Raw genomic sequence first — 20668 nt, 5'->3', positions numbered from 1 at the left:
ATCATGAGAACAATTACAGCAATTGTGCATTTGGGTAAATGGCTAGCCTACAAGGACAAAAAGCCTTAAATAACTCAGTAAGATCTTCTGTGCCTCAATGCACAAGAGGGGAACACTCTGTTAAGCCCTTATAAATCACTGACAAAGGAACAAAAGCCCTCTGAATGCCTTATACTCTGAAGATTCCTGCCAACCACTCAGAATGACTCTTACAGGTAAGGGTAAAATAGAAACAAGAGGGGTTAAAAGGATTTTCTGAACCAAAAGTTTAAACAAGTCACAGAACTGAGTATGTTCCCCCCATCTTCCCTGACCATGAAGCACACAGAATGCTAGTATCTCAAGCTATGACCAGCTGACAGAAGACTTCTATATGAAAACCATTTTTTCAATCAAAATTTCCATATTTCACTGCTTAGGATAAATGCTAACCTCTATCTCAAGCTTGATTTCATTTATAAATGCCCTTTACCTTATCTTTATTAAACCTATTTTTAATGCATATTTTAGTTTTCATTGAGTTACCTGAAATATTTTATAATATCTACTACTTTTACAATATATAATATTTTTCTCTCCTCTGCCATCTTGCTTCTTCAGTTTATAGCAGGCTTATTTTGTAGTCAAGAACTGTATTTGGAAAATCTAGGATTTAAATGAGTTGAAAAAAGAATCATATTATCAATTACCTGTCTGTATTAACTATAGTATGAGTGACTATCACTGTGCTGAAAGTCAGTGCACCACCACAAACTTACATTCACACATCTCTGAATATCAAGTGAAGACAGGCTTGTGATCCGAACCTTGTGTCTGAGTTCTAAACTAACCAAAACCCCAAAACCTCATTTGATTTCAGAAATGGTTTAGTTTTAAATCTGTATCTCTTCTCTGTAGTTCATGGTTTGGGCTTTAAAACACTTTCTAAGCAGAGAACTAAACACACATAAGTTTCCTGCAAAAGTCACTTGTTCCAGCTACTGAAGTCACTGGCAGTACTTGCTGAGTAACAACAACTGAATTTGTTCTCTTACTTACCTAAACATGAATATTATGCTGAATAATCTGTTACTTAGCTAGATAACATACCTTGGTGTGTAGAACAAATGACCATCAGCTCTTGACTGACATCTCCAGATCTTCTAAGAGGAATCAGCAATTCACCTATATCTTCCTCTATTCTGTATTCCGGCTGAGGAATATACACTGTAGATACTGAAGAAAAACATAATGAGAGAAGGGGGAGCACCAAGGCTGAACACCTGTATGACGTTACATACAGTGTATGAATTTAGCCAGGGAAGAGATTTAATAAGAAATACAAATTCCTTGTTCAGCAAAGTGAAGCTTTAAGACAAGGCTGAACCACAACAGAGCAGAGACAGAAACAGGTACTCACAGGACCTGCAAATGAACAATACTGCACCTAATCACAAATTCTCAGGGAACAAGAAGTGATACATACCATCACCAGGATCCACAATTTCAACCGTTGCTATTACTGGAATCTCAAGAGCAGCCATAACTGGATCAGACAGAACAATCTGGAATGTTTCAGATGCCTCGTATTCATTATCTGCAAATATCCTCACTTGCCAGGTAGCTGAAGCCTGTCCTGGATTGAACTGGACCTGTTTCTGAGGTTTCCCCTTGAAGTCTTTATCCTTTACTGCTGTACCATCTTTGGTTCCAATACCTGCATAAAAATATGGAGGAATTATTCTCCCTTCATTTTAAAATTTTAATAAAATTAAAGAAACAACCACAAAAAATAGTTTAAAAATGCTAATCTGGCAGTTACTTCAGAAAAAAAGTAAGGATGGTTATATCATACTTTCTCTTATACTGTTGTATAGCTCATGAAAAATAGGTAATTAGAGTAGGACCCTGCCAACATTTGTGTGTGTTAAGAATTGTATTTGCATGAAAAATTCCATTGACTTCACCTGCTGGGCACTTAAAACCATCAAAGTTACTGAGACATGGGGTTATTTATCAAATATGACTGAACAGGACTGTTCAACAGGGCTAATTTTCCAATCTATAAAAAAATTCATGGAACAAGTTTTCTAGTTATGCTTTCAGAAAAGATGTATCAGTCTGTTAAGAAGTGTATTTGGCAATTAAGAAGTCACCCACATAAAAAACAAACAAACAAACACCAAACACCAACCCCACTGCTCATCTGTTTCAAAGAGAAATTAATCATTATATGTTTAATACTTTGTGATTACAGTTTGTTACTACTCTGTATCTGTGCTATACTTACACACATTTAAGATCTGTGAAGTACCTTTATCACTTTCACCTGTACACTAAATGACTTTTTCATCCATCCAAGTCTTGCTTCTGTAGATGCTCTGCTAGCTAAGTGAGTAAATAACTGGTCATTTGATATAGAATTCCAGTGCAGTGAGACAGAACAATGTTCTCAGAATTTACTGGGCCCACCACACTATGCAAATTTGTTGCTCTCTCCCACCCCCATTTTTTCTTCCTTGTGTAACTCTAAATTTCAATACAGTCAGATATCCATCCTCTCTTCTGGGGTATTATGCAAGAAGAATCTTTTCACTGTACAGGTTTTAAAGACTACACATTCCCATCCTAACAAAAAACACAGAGTGTAATTACATACAGATGCTGGGGCTAGAGATGTATTCATCTAGTTCAAAGTAAACTAGCAAATGAAGATTTAACTCAAAGTTTGGTTTGCTATTCAGATCAGACAGTTTTTTGCTGTAGCTCAAGAAAAGGATGACAAACCATGAATGTTCTGAAAGAGCAAAAACAATATCCAGAAATCTGAACATGTCTTATTGGAAACTCAAATGCAGGCTGCTACAACTGACATCAGGATTCATTCAGCTTTTATTACTTAATGCAGCAAAAGCACTCTTTTTTTTTTTTTTTTTTTTTTTTTTTTTTTGAGACTGTACCATACATAAAAATATCTCTCAAGGCAGCACTCAAAATAATTTTTAAAATAAAAAGAGTTGTTACACATTTTTAAGCCTGCTTATTTTTACAGCTAGGTTTCTTTGTTTTAATCAAAGGTGCACACATACTGGCAGAATCCAACTGTGGATGTAATGAAGTGAAGATCTGTAACTCACCATGGAGTTTTGAAATTCATTAGTGCCTTTGGGTTTCAATCCAGCATTAATTCAAATATATGAGCATCTTTATACTAAGGTTCAACACCAGCAATTACAAGTCACCTTACCTCCCCAGTTGAGAATGATTAATCCTTCTAAAGTCAACGGCCTCTGTGTTTGAGGGAGAATCTGATGGCTAGCAAAGAGCTTCTGAAGGTTGAGGAGTGTGAAATCATTCCTAAATGATTTAATTCCTAAATCATTCCTAAAATCTCACCAGTGTTCTATTCTACAACTGTTTAGATTTTAAATGCCTGATTTAATTAACTGTCAGATGACAGTCAGATATATTTGTGTTGCACAAAGCAAATATTTTCATGCATGGGTTCAAATGATGAAAAACCTGGAACTTTTTTCCTTTTGCTTATTTTTAAATCAGGGAGAAAAAGGGAGAAAAATACCTTTCTGCTCAGCGCTCCTTGAGTCGCTCCATTGGTGCAAAGATTTCTGTGATTCCTACTTTGCAGAACTGTCACAACTGGGTACTCTACTATCCCATAATAGCACACTCATAATGTTAGTGTGCTCTACATCTGTCACCCCTGCTAGCAGACAACCCTTTGAGAATTTCTAGTAGCTTTTGGATTTTCTCATAGCAAAAGGCCAGCATAACGCTGCCCTTGTAAAGTGAGTTTAATAAACTTCTCCACAAATTGGTTCTACAAGCAGAGACCAGCTACTTCAAGAACTTATTTGTTTTCTTATAAAAGTTAATGATTTACAAAATGTATCCACCTGACAAATAGTATCCCAATTTCTGTTTTGTTGTCTGACAAGTGACTTTCAGGAAACAGACACTGGGCAAACAGAAGTTCATTATATAGATTCGTTCTTATATCTACTAATATACATATTCACTCGGATTTCTTGGTGTCAGCAGTGAAAAATGAAACGCGTAACCAAGTCTGAGCAGTAAAGATCTATACTGTTATTCTCATTATTTGGCATTTATTATGTAAACAGAGGAACAAGAAGATATGGTATCACTCCTTAACGTAACAGCTGCCTTTCCTGCTGCAAGAAGCTCCAAACATTAAAGATTTACTTACTGATAAAAGAGGTTTTTTGCAGATATCCTCTGCGTCTGATGGTCACCTCCAGATATTTGGAGTTCTCATTGACAACGTAGTTCTACTTCTCCAGTGAAATCCAAGCCCAGTTCAGTCGAAATGGCTGGCTCTTTAACTTATTTCCCCCTGGGTCACAGAAAAAGTAGCCTGAAAACTACATCTAGCTTGCAAAACACAACTAGAATTCCCCAAGGTCATTGCTTAAGTGTATTTGTATCACCTCAGAACAGAGCCAGCCTGCTTTTTCACCTGCAGATATGAGGGACAGAGGTGCATCACATGAACCACAATGGTCCACTCTCCCAGACATTCCAGAGCTGACAGGCACATCTTCCAAAAGGCTGGAGGCTAGGTCAGGGATCACAGCCTGTGTCTTAACAGACCAGCTACCTAATTAAGCTACCTATTAACTCTCAAATATTACTTCTGCAAAGTTTATTTCTGTCAGGAGTGGGATTAAGCTCTGAAAAGAAATATCTGGGAGGTTTTAGGTGGGTCTCACATGGTAGTCTCGCATTACCGACTCTTTTTAATAGTGCTAGTACGTGCCCATCAACGTCAAACATGAGCACAAGCTAAATTCAGCATCTCCTAGTAAATGCAGGCAACACGTAGCATCACATAAGGAACATACCATATCATGAATTATGTATTGATACATTGTGCAAAAACATTTGGAAATTGTGACTAAGCTTCTATTCTTTGATTTCAGAAAAAATAATTTATTAAAAACAGTAGTTATTTTAAAAATTGTAAACTGCTAGCATTTTTTTTTGTTGTTAAAAATTATGTTAACATTTTCCTTTTAAAATAATTTTTTTAAATAATCACATTTTGCTCTATAATTATGTACTTTCATCACGGAAGGGTGACAACATGAGATCAACTAACTAACGCAGCACTGGATAAAATAAGCACCGAAACTTTTGGATTAAAGGATCTAATCCTCTATTAGTACCCAATTGACATCTAATAAAAAATCACCACATAATTCTCATTTGCTTTAATGTTGGAAATGATACTAACATTATCTTTATGAGATTTGCCTCAGGCTCTTAAAAAGTGTAGGGCGAAGTCCACCATAGGCTTCTCCTGATAAATGGAAGCAACCCTAGATTATACATTGCAAGTAATTCCAGTAATTAGTGAGGTTACAGTTGGGTAAAACCTACGAACCTGGAATAATTTTGAGATGTTTTAAGTAGTTACAACTTGCAATTAATCATGTATTTGATCAAAAACCGCAAGTCATTCAGCAAGTTTGTGAAAAAAAAATAAATTGAAGAAAAGAGATTTCTGAAAAATCACCTTAGTTGCAAACTGAAGCCTAAACCTATTTATTAACTGGAATATTTTCAGAAAACTATTTATCCGTTTGGCTGCTGCTTTGGCTTACACTGTATTGCTGTACATAGGCTGGAAAAAAGACCTCTGAAAGCATAATTCACATGTGCTTCTTGGTGTCTACACCATTATAGAAAATAGAAAGGCTTTTTTTTTTTTAAATCCTAGAAACATCCCAAAGAATTACATTATTTCTGCTGAAAAAAATGCTTTTCAGCATGATCATTATGTTTCTACTAGACATCTTTCCTAGTAACTGTTTCACAACTTTTATCTCTTGACAGATGTCAATGTTTTGGTTTCCCCCCCCGCCCCCCAATTTTCTTACAAATAAGACTGAACATGCTGTGCTCCAAATTAACAAAGATTTATCAGCCTAGAAATGAAGGATTGGAAACAAAGGGAAGCTCTGACTTAAGGCTACATTAAAACCAAAACCAATGAAAAGGTTCACAACAAGAAAAAAAAAATAAAATTCAAAAATCAATTAATGATAAACCAGTCAATGTCTTACTAGTCAACAAATGCAGTCAAAAGCTAGTTCTCAGGCGTGAAATTACTGGTGAACTGCTATGTAGATCTATACAGTGCTAAAACCAGATGTGATGGGACCACTTCTGCTCTTGTTTCCAGTCACAAGTACCAACATCTTTGTCATCCATTTGCCCTACAAAGCCCTCCTACACACACAGAAAACCTATACAGCCTCCGCAGGCATACATACAAAATACACATATATGTATAGATAAAAATACCATAATATATGGCTGTTTAGCAAAGACATATTAATTGTTCTTCAGGTATTCTACAGATAATTTCTTTCACAAATGCCTGCTCCTACTACTAGAGCAGGAAGGGTTTCAGGAAGACTAATCTATGATACAACTATCTCCAACCATTTAGTCACAACATAATGTTGCTGGAAAACTAACACACACACACACACACAAAACTGTTATTGTTAGGTGCAGTACATGCAAAAAATTTGTTGAGAAACACTGTGGGGAAACAAAAGCGTATTGCATATGTTAACCTATAGCGTTGGCCAGCTCAGCACAGTGTGACCACAGGATCTGATGACTGACTGCTGGAACTGATGATACAAAGCAGCCGCTATGAATCGCTAGAAAATACCTTTTACTTTCATCATCACCAGAAAAGATCAGAGACCAAGAGAGCTACAGGTACACATCACTTTTCAGAGGTATGTATATCACATCCAACTGAACTCAATACCTGGCTCTTTGTGAACTCCTGCATTAAACAAAATGATCCCCAAACCAGAACCCAAACACTGTAGGCTTAAAGTAGGCTCAAAGTAGACTCACATAATTTCTTACTACTGGGAATATCACAGAACTCTGCATCCTAAAAGATAAATGTCTCAACATCCTTTGTCCCCATCTTTTAACACACAAAGATACCCATTCATACTCCTAGAGAATTTTTTTCCCCCTTTCCAAACAGACATCTCATTCTGTAGGTGCACTTCCAACAGCAGGTTCCCAACCTTGGGCTGCTTAATTTCAGTGAAAAGCAGATAGCTGAGGAACTCGTACTATACACAATATTAATACAAGGTTCAACACTTGTTTATCCCCTTGCAACTTCACCCATTCCTTATTTCAGAACTGGGAAAAGGCTAGAGCAGGAGGCAGTTCAATTTTTAAAGTAATACATTTTTCTGTCATTTTTAAGAGATTATAATAAAGTGTAGTCTAAGGAATGCATTCTTTACGTTGAGGATTTAGTACTTCTACTTTAAAAATTATAAGCAGAAGAACTTTATTCTTTGAAGTGTGTTTCAAATATACACATAATACCTCTATTTTCTAACTAAACCACAAATTCCTTAGATTACTTGCGTATGCATCAGAAGCTGTAAAATCTTCCCATTTTGCAGTTTTCAGGAAGAATATATATGCAGGGGCAACTGCTGGAAAAATTAAGCATTCACATTAAATATTTTATATTAAATATTTTACATTTGCATTTTTCAGAGAAACAGAGAACACTGCAAATGACAACAAACCATATCTTAAAAACAGGCCAGTATGAAACTAGATCTGCAGTTACGATAAATGGAGTACTCCAGCAAGATGTTGTAATTAATAAGGCCCCTAAATGTTTCAGTGCCCAGTCCATCAGCCTTTTCCTGGCCAAAGAGGGAAGCCTTCAAGGGATGTCTCATACCATCAGCTCCATAAATGAAACAAAGCCAGAACTGGTTTTCTCTTGTAAAAGAAAATTTCATAAAAACCTCCTGAGGTTCATAAAAAAAGAGCCCTCCATTTTTGGTGTTTTCCTAAAAATACTACCATAGTTACTGCTTTCTTGGTTTTATTACCACTAAAGCAAGGGTTGATGTCATGCCAAGTGTTATTAGATTTTGAGGAAAAAGACTAGATTAATACAAGGAGGTAAAAATTGGCCATGTGCTTGGCACATGGGTCCTGCAGGCTCTGAAACATAGTTTTTCTTTCTGTACCCCTCTCAGACAGCATAAATTTTTATCCAGCAGTTCTAAATTAGTAAAGAATAGTACATTAATAATCCAAATGGCAGGACACTTTCTTTTTGCTCTGGTGAAAAGTCCATCCGACCACCATCGCAGATGTCAGTTTAGCTTGGGTGGTTGGCAGTGTTTCTATCAATTCCTTCAAGTGAAGTTATGTTTCTTTACAACAGCTGCTCTGTGGATGGAAGCATATTTGCAGTTGGTTTTGATTTGCTGGATAGCTAAAATTTACTGAAAGGGATCAGAAAGACAGAAAGCAGTTCAGGGGAATAAACGGTGAAGGAAATAAAAGGAATGAAAAGTTGGAGAAGCACGGAAGGAAGAAAGAAGAAAACCTACCAGCTCAGAAACAGAAAGTAAATATACATAAGAGGGAAATAGTTCCAAATGTTGGAAAAGCTAAAAAGGGAGATGAAGAGGGAAAAAATCTGAATTAATCTGTAATTTTAGCTAAAAAAAAAAATCAAGAGGTGGCAAAGTCGCAAATGGGCACTCATACCCCTACCACCCAAAAATCTCCAAAAATTCTTGGGCAAGGGACAGACAGCAGGTCAAGAAATGTAGAGTTTGGTGGAAACTAGGCAGTTTTCCTTTTTGCAAACAAAATTAATCTTGTACTATGGCTCAAGGAGTTAATTTTTCAGAGAAGTCATGCTCCGAGAAAAAAAAAAAAAAACTGAAAAGACACAACAAAGCAAAACACCTCCCCTGCCCTGACTTCTCATTTCCCCCTGTATTTACAGAGATGCACTTAGAAAGGGTTTTGGTCATTTTTCGTTTGGTGTTTTTTTGTTTGTGTGTACCACAATATCAGGCTGTATTATAATGAGGGAATATTCACAGTCTGGTATTTGTAATGAGCAAGCATTCTGGCTCAGAAGGAACAAGTCACTGTTCTGAGCAGACTGGCTAAAACAGCTGCCATTAATCCCTAATCTTCTTTTATCTTCCTTCTTTGCTGGCATACACAGGTCTAACGTGCTACTCAGAAGCAGCAGGCAGGCATACTACTAGACTCAAGAAAACTTTGTTCTCTCAGAAATATTTTCCAAGAAACTTTAAATAAATAAACAAACAGCCAGCAATAACCTCAGACTGAAAATTCAGAAATGGACTTGCTGTTCCTAAAAATACTTTTTTTTATTTCTATAAATTGTTTCTATAACATTAATACAATAAGCACAAATTTCAAAATTATAAGATGTAAAAAAGGATTAGTTATTTGTCTTTACTTCTGACATAATTAGCAGATTTTCTTCTCCTGAATGTCTCAAGAACTGAAATAAGAAGCACAGGCTATTGACCTAGAAAACCCCCACTTTTTTCAGTGGTCTATTCTAAGCAGCCACTTTTATCTGAGCTAAAAGAAAATCTAAAGAAACGTTAAATTATTGGTGAAATATCTTTCTAAAGAAAATGCATCACTCTGGTCTTCCAAATACCTTAAGTCCGATTATAACAAATTCCATTTTAAGGACATGCCAACATTTCAAAAGACACTAGAGTTGATTTTGAAGAAAAAACAAATAAAAACAAAGAGTAAGCAAGCTATAACATCACTTTTTTAAAAAAACACCTAAACACAAAATGCAGAATACATATCAAAAGTGGCTGCTGTATAGTATCACACGTTTTTTTAAGCATATGCAAGTCAAAAATAAGAAAAAATGTTAGGTATTGGAAAAGAGCACTACCAAAATTAGGTGACAAGAGAGTACACCTGATCATTTTGAGCGCACAAATATAAAACAGCAGTACTGCACTACAGTCAAGACTGTTACATTAAATCAGTATTTAATAGGTCTTTTATAACTCATGCCTGATTTCAGTTATCAAGAAATTTTGACGCCTTAATGAATCTACATAAAGCTGCTTATACTCAAGATTTTTGTTTGATGTGGTTGGACAGCAAGGGTTAAAGGAACAGGCATGCTGTTGTTCATAACGCATTGGAGCCACTTTCATTATTGCAGCTTGTGTTGGAGGGTTGGCATGCACGGGTTGAATTACCTTGTCTTCTGCTTTTAAATCTAACCTAATTATGAGGATTTTCATCCTCCCGAATTCCAAGAGACCTGGAAGTTGACTAAATGATTTGTAATTTGAGAACGATAAGCCAGTGCCTACAGTGAAACATGAGGCGAGCCTGTACTGCAGGAGACCAAAAGTCATACCCCATTCTTGCCTTTGCTTGCCCTCCCTTCCCCACTCCCATTCCAGAACTCGATATAACAAAAACTCGATGCATTTTATATGATCTGCTCCCATATTCTCGATCACAAAAGAACATTACTTCATTTGTGGCTCCACTGTTTTTACGCGTGTTCTTTTCCTTAGTTGCTTTGGCCTGGTTTTATCATGAATTAGTAATATTTACCCAGACTCTATCATCCTCCACCTAAATCAAGTATTGTATCCTTCTCAAAATTTGTCATTTACTCCGTATCTCTATAGTCTACAGTTTCGCTTTCTGGAAGCCATTAACTCAAGAGAAAAAAAATGTCCTTAAAGCCTCACAATTACATACTTTGCTGCACTACATGATTCTATACTAAAACTGTTTATCTGGTGGAAGCCATCATCACACACTGTTCATCCATGCCAATGTGGAACACAAAAGCCATGCTCCAATTTGCTGTATTAGCATGGAGGAGCATGGTTTAGCCTGCATGGTTGGGAAGGTGTTTTCCATCACCTAGGCCTTCCAAATTCTCAGAGTTTTTCCAATATATGAACATGCTGTAAGAGATCAGATGGTAAAAGCAGCTCGCAAACAAACTTACTGCTGCTCCAGAAACTATAAATGTTTTCCACTATAGGAGTTCACGAGAAGCCAAAGAATTTTTGTTCTGGAAAAAGGGAACTTGGTACTTGCAAAAAACCATCATCACTGCACTTCTAAATAAATTGGGTTTGTTGGTAGAGGGGAGTTGCATTTAATAGCATTTAGTAGTACAATCAGAAGAAAAAATAAGGAGAAAAGTTTTGTATCACAGGCTTGTCTAATTTTTGTCTGTTTTTCTAACAGCCTCAGTCATGGATAACTGCAGTCTAGCCACGACACATTCTACTTAGAAACATTCCTCTTTTTAGAAAGGGATGGAAAATTTAAAAGTGGAGGGTTCAAGAAGGGGAGATGAGGCAGAGACTGAAGTACAGCAGAAGGATGTGTGTTATGAAGACACAAATACACTCCTTATCACTATCCAAGGAATCTCCAGTGGTTCCTGAGAGCAACTTTATATCATTACAGAGATACAATAAATTTTTTTATAGGTCATCATATACATAGTTTTACATACTCTGCTTGTTATGAGTTAAGTCTAACTCCTACTCCTCATTTAATTTAAGAACAAATTAATCTTCTTCATGTAACCAGGCAGCTCAAACAACAACAAACTACTCTGAAATCAGGCCTATGGTCCAACAAGATATATACAAGACAGATGGGAAATAGGCATTTTCTAGCTAGACTCAGAGGGCCAAAAAAAAACCCCAAAAACCAACAAGCCACACCCCAAACCAAATAAACCAACCAAAAAGAAAGGAGAGAGAAAAGCACATGAGGAGTAAAAGAACATCAGAATCGTGAAGTTAACAACAAAAAAACTAAAAACCTGGAACGTGTTCCTGAGAGAAGCTAAGAGTGAGCTCTTCAAGTAATTTTTCACATTAATTTGAACAAGCAGAAAAAAATAATTTTTAGCTAACCATTTATGTGCCAGAAAAAAAAAAATAAATCTTCATCAAAAAAGGAAACCAAGAACTTCCTTGTCACTTGTTTGCTCTGGATGGTTCTTGGATTTTTATTATGCAGAAGACTATTAAAAAAGTACACTGTCTGCAAAACATGATGAGTGTTCCTTGAAAAATGTTTGTAGGTAAAGCTAATACTAAAGCCTCTGCTTTTCTGGACTGTATTTGGCCCGAAAGAAGTCGTGTGGGAATTTGTTCTTCCACCACCATCCTTTTTTTCATTAATTATATTGAGAAGTATATTCCAAGGAATCACCTTCATTTCCATGTTTAAGTTAGAGAAACTACCTGCCACTGTAGAAGAAGCAACATCAAAAAATTCATCTAATTAGTTTAAATTGTGCAGTATTCAGTTTACAAGCTATCCATACACCAAAGTCTATTGCACCAGATCTTCACAATAACACACACATTCAAGAGTTCTGCAAGCTATTCAAACTGATAAACCAACAAGACATATGTGATAAATTCTTCATTAGAAGTTTTCTTACCCAGTCATGGTCTCACATATGCTCTGCCTGGGCTTTGATCCTAATCCAACCTAATACATCTGATCTAATTCCTCAGTATCATTTGTTTCAAACAGCTATCAATCCATTTGCAAGCTGTCATGTCTGATTACTTACACAAATGATCTGCCAAATCACTAAAATATTGTGAGAACAATATATGGAATATGATTTTTAGCAATGATTCTTTTATCATGAGAATGTAAGTGCCTTACAGACTCTAAGCTTTTTAAAGGGCAGTATGATAAAAGTGCTTTATGGATGGCAGTACAGCGCAGCCAAGGGAAATTAATACAGGAAGTAACAAACCATAAATGACAGTAGAAAGACTGGTCAGCAGGCTCCATAGACACCTGTCTAAATTCTGGGGTGGTGTCAAGAGGTACCACAGAAACATAAGACATGTTCCTTTCATGCTTCAGAGGCCTTCCCTTTTACTCCCTGGTGAAATGCCTGCCTAGTCTTAAAGATCATTGCCATGTGGCTGTTTAGCAGAGCCATAGTAAGACCTGTAGATGAGGACAGATGGTGGCAAAAAGGTTTCCTTGAACCCTCCAGCCACACTGGCTGAAGTTCCACAACAGGGTGATAACCTAGAGCCTCTCCAGAAACCTGATAGAAATCAGTATCTGTCTAACAAGGATCGGCATTACAAGAAGTGATGACTGCCTCTGCCTCCTTTCCTCTTGATTTTCTGCCCCTGTAACTCAGTGACAGTTTTAATTTCTTCACACATGAAGGCTGCTTGCCCATACACCCAGTCCTTTGATATCCTCAAAAGGGAGTGCCATCTGGGTTGCCTGAAGAAGCATGCTTACTGTATCTCAAAAGAAGGATAATTTTTATATAATTACATTTTGGAGACAATAAAGAGAAGCACTGGAGCACTGTGAACGGTGTTCATGTTACCACACTTGGCCAGGATATTCTCTAGGCAAGCCTGTGTAAAGGAAGGTAAAGCAGGTACCCAAAACAGAAATGAAAGCTTCTGAATACAACCTCACTCTTTTCTGCTCACAGAGCTAATGAAGCAAATAAATTAAACTTGGTAGGAGCTTTCTCATTACTTACACACTGCATCACAGTAAAGAAAGCTTAACAGCAATTTCATGACATGGCAAACAAATGATGCCAATGTCATTTAGTCACGGAGCAGGTTGAAATGAGGAGATGACTGCTGAAAATCTAAGAAGAGCCAAACTGCCAAATAAATAATTGCCACTGAAGAAAAATTGATGACTGAATTACTGCATGTGGTACCCAAAGGAGAATGATATCTTCTACCTATGAATGTACTCATTTGGCATGTATTTCCTTTATGCTAATCTTTGAATCTGCAGAAAAGATTATTAAATAACTGCAGATTAACTAGTGCACATTTGGTTTTTTAAAAATAGTCTTTAAACTTCTGTCCTAGAAACTACATTACTCAGCAGAGAAAATCTTTGGATCTGGTCTTAAACTATCCCCTATCCATTTTGCTATAATGAAATTAATCCAAAAGGAATGTCTAACCTGACAGTGACATCACCTGAACTTGCTGTCTCTTTCCCCAACAGCTTAGTCACTGCCTATGACTGTGCTAGCATATAACAACAACAAAGTTATCTGATGCCTCACACTGACCAGATTTAATAAAAAGTATAGCATCATATTCCAGTCATGGTAACTATGATGAACTGACTATGCACTGTAATCTTACAGAACATAAAAATTCAAAATTTACTACCTGGATTGGAAGAAAACTCCATAATTCTTTCAAGTGAACCCCAGTCCTGATTTTGAGGTAGACTACTATTGTTTGAACTGCCTGATTACATGAAGAAGCTTATTTTGTTCACTATGCTGGGACGAGATCAAAGTGATGTAGATAGATATATACAGCTGAGTGGATATACATGACTATCTTAAAAAAGGCTGTTCTTTGTGTGTTTGTTCTTCAAACGGCACTCTTCACACAGTTAAAAATGCAATCCCTGTCTCAGAGAACAATTCTTTGAACCTGTCTGGCTCCTTCAGGAGAAAGCAGGGGGAAAGATCAATGGATACATTCATTCTACCCAATACTCCTGCATACTCTGTCCTGAACAAAATATAATTTCAGTTATGCTGTTACATTGTCAGTGCCAAAATGCATTACGTTTCATAACCGTCAAATTAATTAGAGAGGGAAGATATATTACCAAGTTTACCATTCCCTGTGCAAAAATAACATCATGACTGACAACACACATGTTCAGTGCACAAAGGATGCAATTATCTTAGGCTAATCATAACTCAGAAGTGCAGAGCTTTCTTTATAAATAGAAAGCCTCTACATTTTCCAAAAGGTAACTTTCAATGTGTGCTAATATGAGATAAAACTACGCATACATAATGCAAATGGTAACTTTAACCATAAATTAAGTTCCTCCCCTGAATCAATGCTCTCTTACAACATACTTTAATACGCTTGACATTTCAGGTCCCTGAAAAAGCTGAGGCTTCACAGAGAGACCTTGGAGGTATTGTAAATCAAGGATCAGTGCAAGACATCTGTGTTGTAGTTTGACCTTAAAGTGTTCCAGCAAGAGGCAGCTGACTGATCTATAGTTTGAATCTGCAGGTTTCATAAGCATGATGGTTGTCTTGGGAAGTTATGGCCTTCATAATTCCCCAAATTACATCAACATGCCAAAACCAGGCAACACAGTTGATACTACAGGCAGTCATTAGGGAAGGCTTCGTAAATTGCCATTACGAGGTAGAGGCTGAGGCTGAACAACAGACAGTACCTTTGAGAAGTGAGAAAGAGCTTTGCTACCTGAGAATAATAAGAATATTTTATTCACCACTTATCTGCAACCGCAAAGAAATGTCATAAACCTCTACAACACTGATGAAAGCAGCCGCCTAACTTCAGAGGTGTTTCTTTCCTAGATAAGGCTAATGCGATGGTTGCTGACCTGTGGAGCCATTTCCTGCATAACAAAGTTAAAGACATACTGGGTAAGAAGGGCACAAGCCACAGTAATGGAGAGGAGCATGGCTGACCTTGGAAAGTTTGATCTCGTCACTGGTGCCAGGTAAGTTCAAATGACACATGAGAAGTCAAATACCTTAAGAAGTATTATCCTGGTCACAGCACTGGAAAGGAGAAAATCCTGCACTCCTCCTCCTCATCCAAGCAATGATCAGTCAGATGGGACAAGGCCTTGCCTTAGGAAGAGCACAATGTCTTTTCCCTCTGTCTACATGGAAGATGAAGCTAACGAAGGAGAATCTGAGATCCCCTTCATCAAGGCAATTGCTATCAATGAAGCAGCTGTGCCCATCACAAGTTTTGGGGACTCAGAGACTTGCCTCTGGGTACACAACCCCCTTATAACTTCCTTTGGAAGATACTGCTTTGAGCAACATCTGGTCTGCATATTCTCTTAATTAAAATACCTTCAATTAATTTTTTTACAGATGAATAACAATACTGAAATGCATTTTCTAGTGTTTCAGAATAGCTGACTTTAGAACTGATAACAGGCTGAAACAAATGGAAAATATTAGACTCAGATATCAAATTGGATAATACTGAGAAGCTCTGTGCTGATTCTGACAATGAACTTCAAGGAAGTTTAGGTGAAACCAGATAACAAGTTTGCAATTTGTCACTATTTCAATTTCCATTTTGCATAATTCAGTTTGAGTTCCAAACATCTGAAACTGAATCCCACACTATCCTACAAACTTTTTCAGTACTATAGGAGATGCATGTTCAGCAGAGCAAATAAATTTTTATTTTGAGACAGACATATTATATGGAACAGATTTATATCTTCTTTATTTTTTCCCTAACTCCTGGATAGTGACAGGGAAAGGAATAACCATGCTTTCCTGAACGTATCACACATCTAAATGGCCTGATCAATACACAATAGAAAAGCACATAAAAATACATTTTAAAGTTAAATTAACTCTGTGTTATTTATAAATGCCCTCTGTATTCAGATTTTGCACTTTGAATCTATACTTCAATTCCTAATTGGCCATCTATGTATTCAGATGGTGCACCAGTTAAGTGAATTACAGCCCTCTCTAATTACAACAGGTTAAACTAGGAGACAATCATATTTTGAATGCACATTTAATCCTCATACTTAAATTTCCCACCACTAACAACATTTATGGAACAGAAATATGCTGTCAAAGACATCAGAAAGACAAATCACAGAGCCACATGAACACAGAGACTGTAGATGAATTTATTTCTGCAGAGCTTACTGATACATAACATATGAAAAGAAGGAATGAGATAAAGAAGAGTTGCTAAAAGTCATGTAGAAGAAAAAAATCTGGGATTTGAAAGAACCAGAGGAAGACAGAAAACTGCCTAAGGCATGTCAGGTCTTCAGGAAGAAACACCATTGTCCATCAAGTCATCAATTTCAGTGGCACTAGAAAATGACATCCTTTAAGTACGTCCTAATCTGGAAAACAATCCTCCTTAAGTGATAGGTTTGAGTAATAGTTACTCACTATTTTTAGGGGAACTGAAATCCAGTATTACCAAAGATGTCAGGTAAGCAGATGAAAAGAGACTAACTTTGTTGTCCAAGGAGTTGACCTACATCACTGACTTTCTCCTAAAAAGAAAAATCTTATCATGCCATCCAGGAAGAACTTATCTGCTGCCACACGTTAACAATACAACGTCAGCTGACTGTGGAAACTGTGTTTTGCTTTAGTTTCCATTCAACTTCTATTACCTTTTTGGAGCAATGACGTGTCAGCTGCCTCATATACAAAAACCTCCCTGATATGTTTTACATACCTCATAACAGCAGGCTGAACACATCAGAGACTAAAAGATGTGCATGCCTGTTTACCCATACACATTCAAGCAAACCCCAAAGAATTCTGTTATCACATTATAGTTACAACAAAACAGCTATGGAACACATTAACTCATCAGTAATGGGAAACGAAGGAAAATGCATAAATTTAATTAAAAAAAAAGAAAAAAGGTGGTCTAAAGATAGGTTAATTTCAACAGTAAGTTATAGAAGTTCCTAAATGTCTATTAATGTTATATTTTAAATTTCTTAGGCTAAAATTGTCTGATTTAAACATATTGAGACATGAAGAAATTCTAATCAGTGTTTGTAGACAAATTGCAAGACAGAGCCATCCCATGGACTTCTCCTTTCCTATAGCCTTCCTTCTTTCTCACTCCTGTTCTCTCTCATGTTCTTTTAAATTTTGTCTTATGGCTAAAAGGACAGAGAAAGAGCCTTGTAGTAAAAACAAGAGAACTAAGAAAAACTATGTTCTGGTGCAGACAAGATATTCTGGTTTTGATTTAAGTTAGTGCTAGCAAGAAAATGAAGATTTTGCTTTAAAGCTTTTAATACCATTCTTGGTGAACCCTTCTATTGCAAACACTGAACCAACCAACCTATGAAAAGAACAAAACAGACGAACTGAAACTTCCGTAGGAACCACCAAATTAGTCAAGCCCGCTGAAGTAGTGTGATGTGGACAGACAACCCAATCAGAGGGTTTCAACACTTGAGCAAGTTATAGCAGTAACATATGAGAGCTGATCTTTAATAACTCTGTCTACATGCTCTGAGTGCAAAAAATAGGGGGTGGGAAATTACCATAGTTCCATTTACTTGAGCTTATGTAGGTGTTGAGAGAAACACATGGAGAACATATTAATACATTATATGCTTGAAGCCATGCTTTAAACAAGTGTGAAGATTTTGAATCTTTGTAGAACTGTATTTGTAGTATTGTATTTGTAGAATCCACATATTTCTTACATTCTTGGGTAACCCTCAGGAAAATTATTTATTTATGAAGCCTGAAGCTCTAATAATCCCTGCAATAGTTATACGAAACCCACAGAAATTGATCTGATATTCTGCTTAACACAGTAATGCCATGTAAACTGGCAAAACAAGTTAAGTGAAAATCAGACTTGTGGGCTGTTCAAAGAAAGCAGTTAAATCTTTGCAAAATGACTGGAAGAGGCATTGGGCTACCACAGGTGATAAATGTATTTGCTAAGGAAAGAGGAAAAAAAAAAAAACTTTTTTTTTTTTTTTTTTTACCATGGATTTTAAAGGGCAAGATGTAAGTGTGGTGGTTTGACCAATCCAGACCCGGCCCTCCAGCTGTGCTCCCTCCCAGCCCAAGGAAAGTTAACTCTATCCTGGCTGAAGCCAGGACAGTAGGTTTCAGTACAATTACTATATAAACAAGAAGATACTTGGGTTTTGTTTGGTTTTTTTTTTAAGAATTCATTTTATCTTAATCTTTAGTTCAGTGAAAAGATACCAGCTAGAAATTATTTAATACACATGATTTTGAAAAGTTAAGACTTCTCTGTACTGTGTTTTGCATGATTAAAAACAAGTAGTCGGCCATGAAATCCTTATGTACAAAGAAATGAACCTTAAAGCTTGCCAATTTCCTATGCATTTGTTTAGTTTTTCTATACTGCACTCCTTAAGACATTTTTAAGACAATTTCCTTTTCTATTAACATATATCTTCACAGATGCATATGCTAGTATGAAGGTTTAAATATGGTATTTAACTTAAAACAAGCATGAAAATGTTTTTGACAAATGAAATAGGAGTGTTCAGGAGCAGTTCTCAATGTGTACCTTTAAACACGCATAATTGGGTGGTCAGATGAAGACCAACGAAGGCAAAAGCCTAGCTACCCTCCTTGCCCCAACAATTAACTCAGGCACTATGTGAACATAGCTGTGCAGACGACCCCAGCTACTTAACAAATTCAAGATTTAACGCTATTCACTGTATTCAGTGCAAACATCCTGGGAAATTTTAGTTTTATCTGAATCCCAGTAAGTTACACTGGGACAACCACTGCACTGACAAGAAAACAGTGTGAGAAAGTTTGTGCTCTAGGCTGCAAAAGTCTCTTTATTGCCTTTTAAATTCCTTCAATATACTCAAATAATGATGAACATAATTAATATTTCACAGTTTAGCTTTCACCGTTTGTTTTGCCAATTATTAGGCCTAGCATAAAGGACACAGCCAGCATAAAGATGAACCAATAACCAAACTGTATTTGACACAAAAGGGTCAGTGCATGGGCGAGCACTGGGTGTACAAACAAGTCAGTCAGATTATACATAATCAACATCAATCCCACTGACCCCAACAACACCACCACACAACCAACAATGGGTGGAATAAATGGTGACATGCAGTTTCCCATAGAAAGGATGGGAGACAACCGAGTCAACAAGCCAAATACATAAGACCAAGGAAGCCACATACTGAATCTCTGCACAGCCCATATTTACAAGAGCCAGCCCTGACTGGAGCCCAGTTCCAGGGAATCAGGAGATCCTGCCCCAACAGGGAACTCGGCAAAGCACACAGGCACACACTCCACTCCACCTGCAAGTGGTCCCAGCTTTTATCTCCTCAGTGGGACACCTGAGCTTTGTTTACTTAAAGCAGGACACCTGGGGCTCATTTACCCAGTGGCTCTCCCTGCAGGGCCAGCCCCACCCTGGAGAGAAGCCTAAAGGTAAACTCACTACTCCTTTGTGAATGACTGTGGGAATCACCCGTATGTCAACCTTCATTTGGGGCTTGGGGTGGAAACCCCAGCATTTCACCATTAAGGTTTTAAAAGCTTTTAGTGGAATATCAAAGATCACACTCCAAAATGAATTTAGCTGCAGCTAAAGCATTTAGGACTTCCATGAAAAGCCAGGAAAGAAATCAAGTACTTTTTCCTAAAAGTCTGTATTACTGTTTAAATCTAGCAAACTTATAGGACTGAAAAGTAATTTCTGAAAAGCCATAACATCGGCCAAAACTCCCTCTCAGCTGACTTCTTCAGAAGCAGACCTTGTTGTGATGCTGATAAAATAGATACTGTTTGAGAGTGTTTTCAAGATGTACAGAGCCCTGGTTTTAATCTCTTTCACAGTGGCACAACACTAGAACTACTTTTTAGCACCCACCTTTAATTTCTTAAAATTCTTGAAATTAACAGTTCAGTCCCAGTCAAAACTCATCTAAATTCTAGGTGTCATATGCTGTTATTATTAGAAGAAACAGGGTCAGTGGAGTAGTATCAACATGATATGAGGCTCAGGACTCTTTCTTTTAGTTGAGAATGTCCTCAAAAAAACAAACAAAAATACTATTCTCTTACTAGATGCATGGCAGGTGAGCAAGTAGCTCTCAAAGCTGCTTCAGCTTCAGAACTGCCAAAGCATCTTTGCTGCTTCATCCAGGCCTTGTATATGCCAGGGAAAAAAAAAAAAAAAAAAAAAAAAAAAAA

The 20668-nt window shown here is 36.9% G+C and overlaps 1 protein-coding gene across 1 annotated transcript in view; it reads right to left on the bottom strand.

Moving 5' to 3' along the window:
* FREM3 (FRAS1 related extracellular matrix 3) overlaps positions 1-20668 on the bottom strand; it is a 55370-nt gene that overhangs the window by 23728 nt on the left and 10974 nt on the right. Inside the window, 3 exon segments of the mRNA XM_026866960.1 lie at positions 1090-1215; positions 1466-1696; positions 4208-4354. Coding sequence (XP_026722761.1) covers positions 1090-1215; positions 1466-1696; positions 4208-4354 — 504 coding nt within the window.

The sequence above is a fragment of the Athene cunicularia genome, unplaced genomic scaffold (assembly GCF_003259725.1).
Source record: "Athene cunicularia isolate RWA unplaced genomic scaffold, athCun1 SCF_1, whole genome shotgun sequence".
NCBI lineage: Eukaryota > Metazoa > Chordata > Aves > Strigiformes > Strigidae > Athene > Athene cunicularia.
Note: the sequence above shows the minus strand (reverse complement) of the source record. Positions and strands in the feature narration are given on the sequence as shown.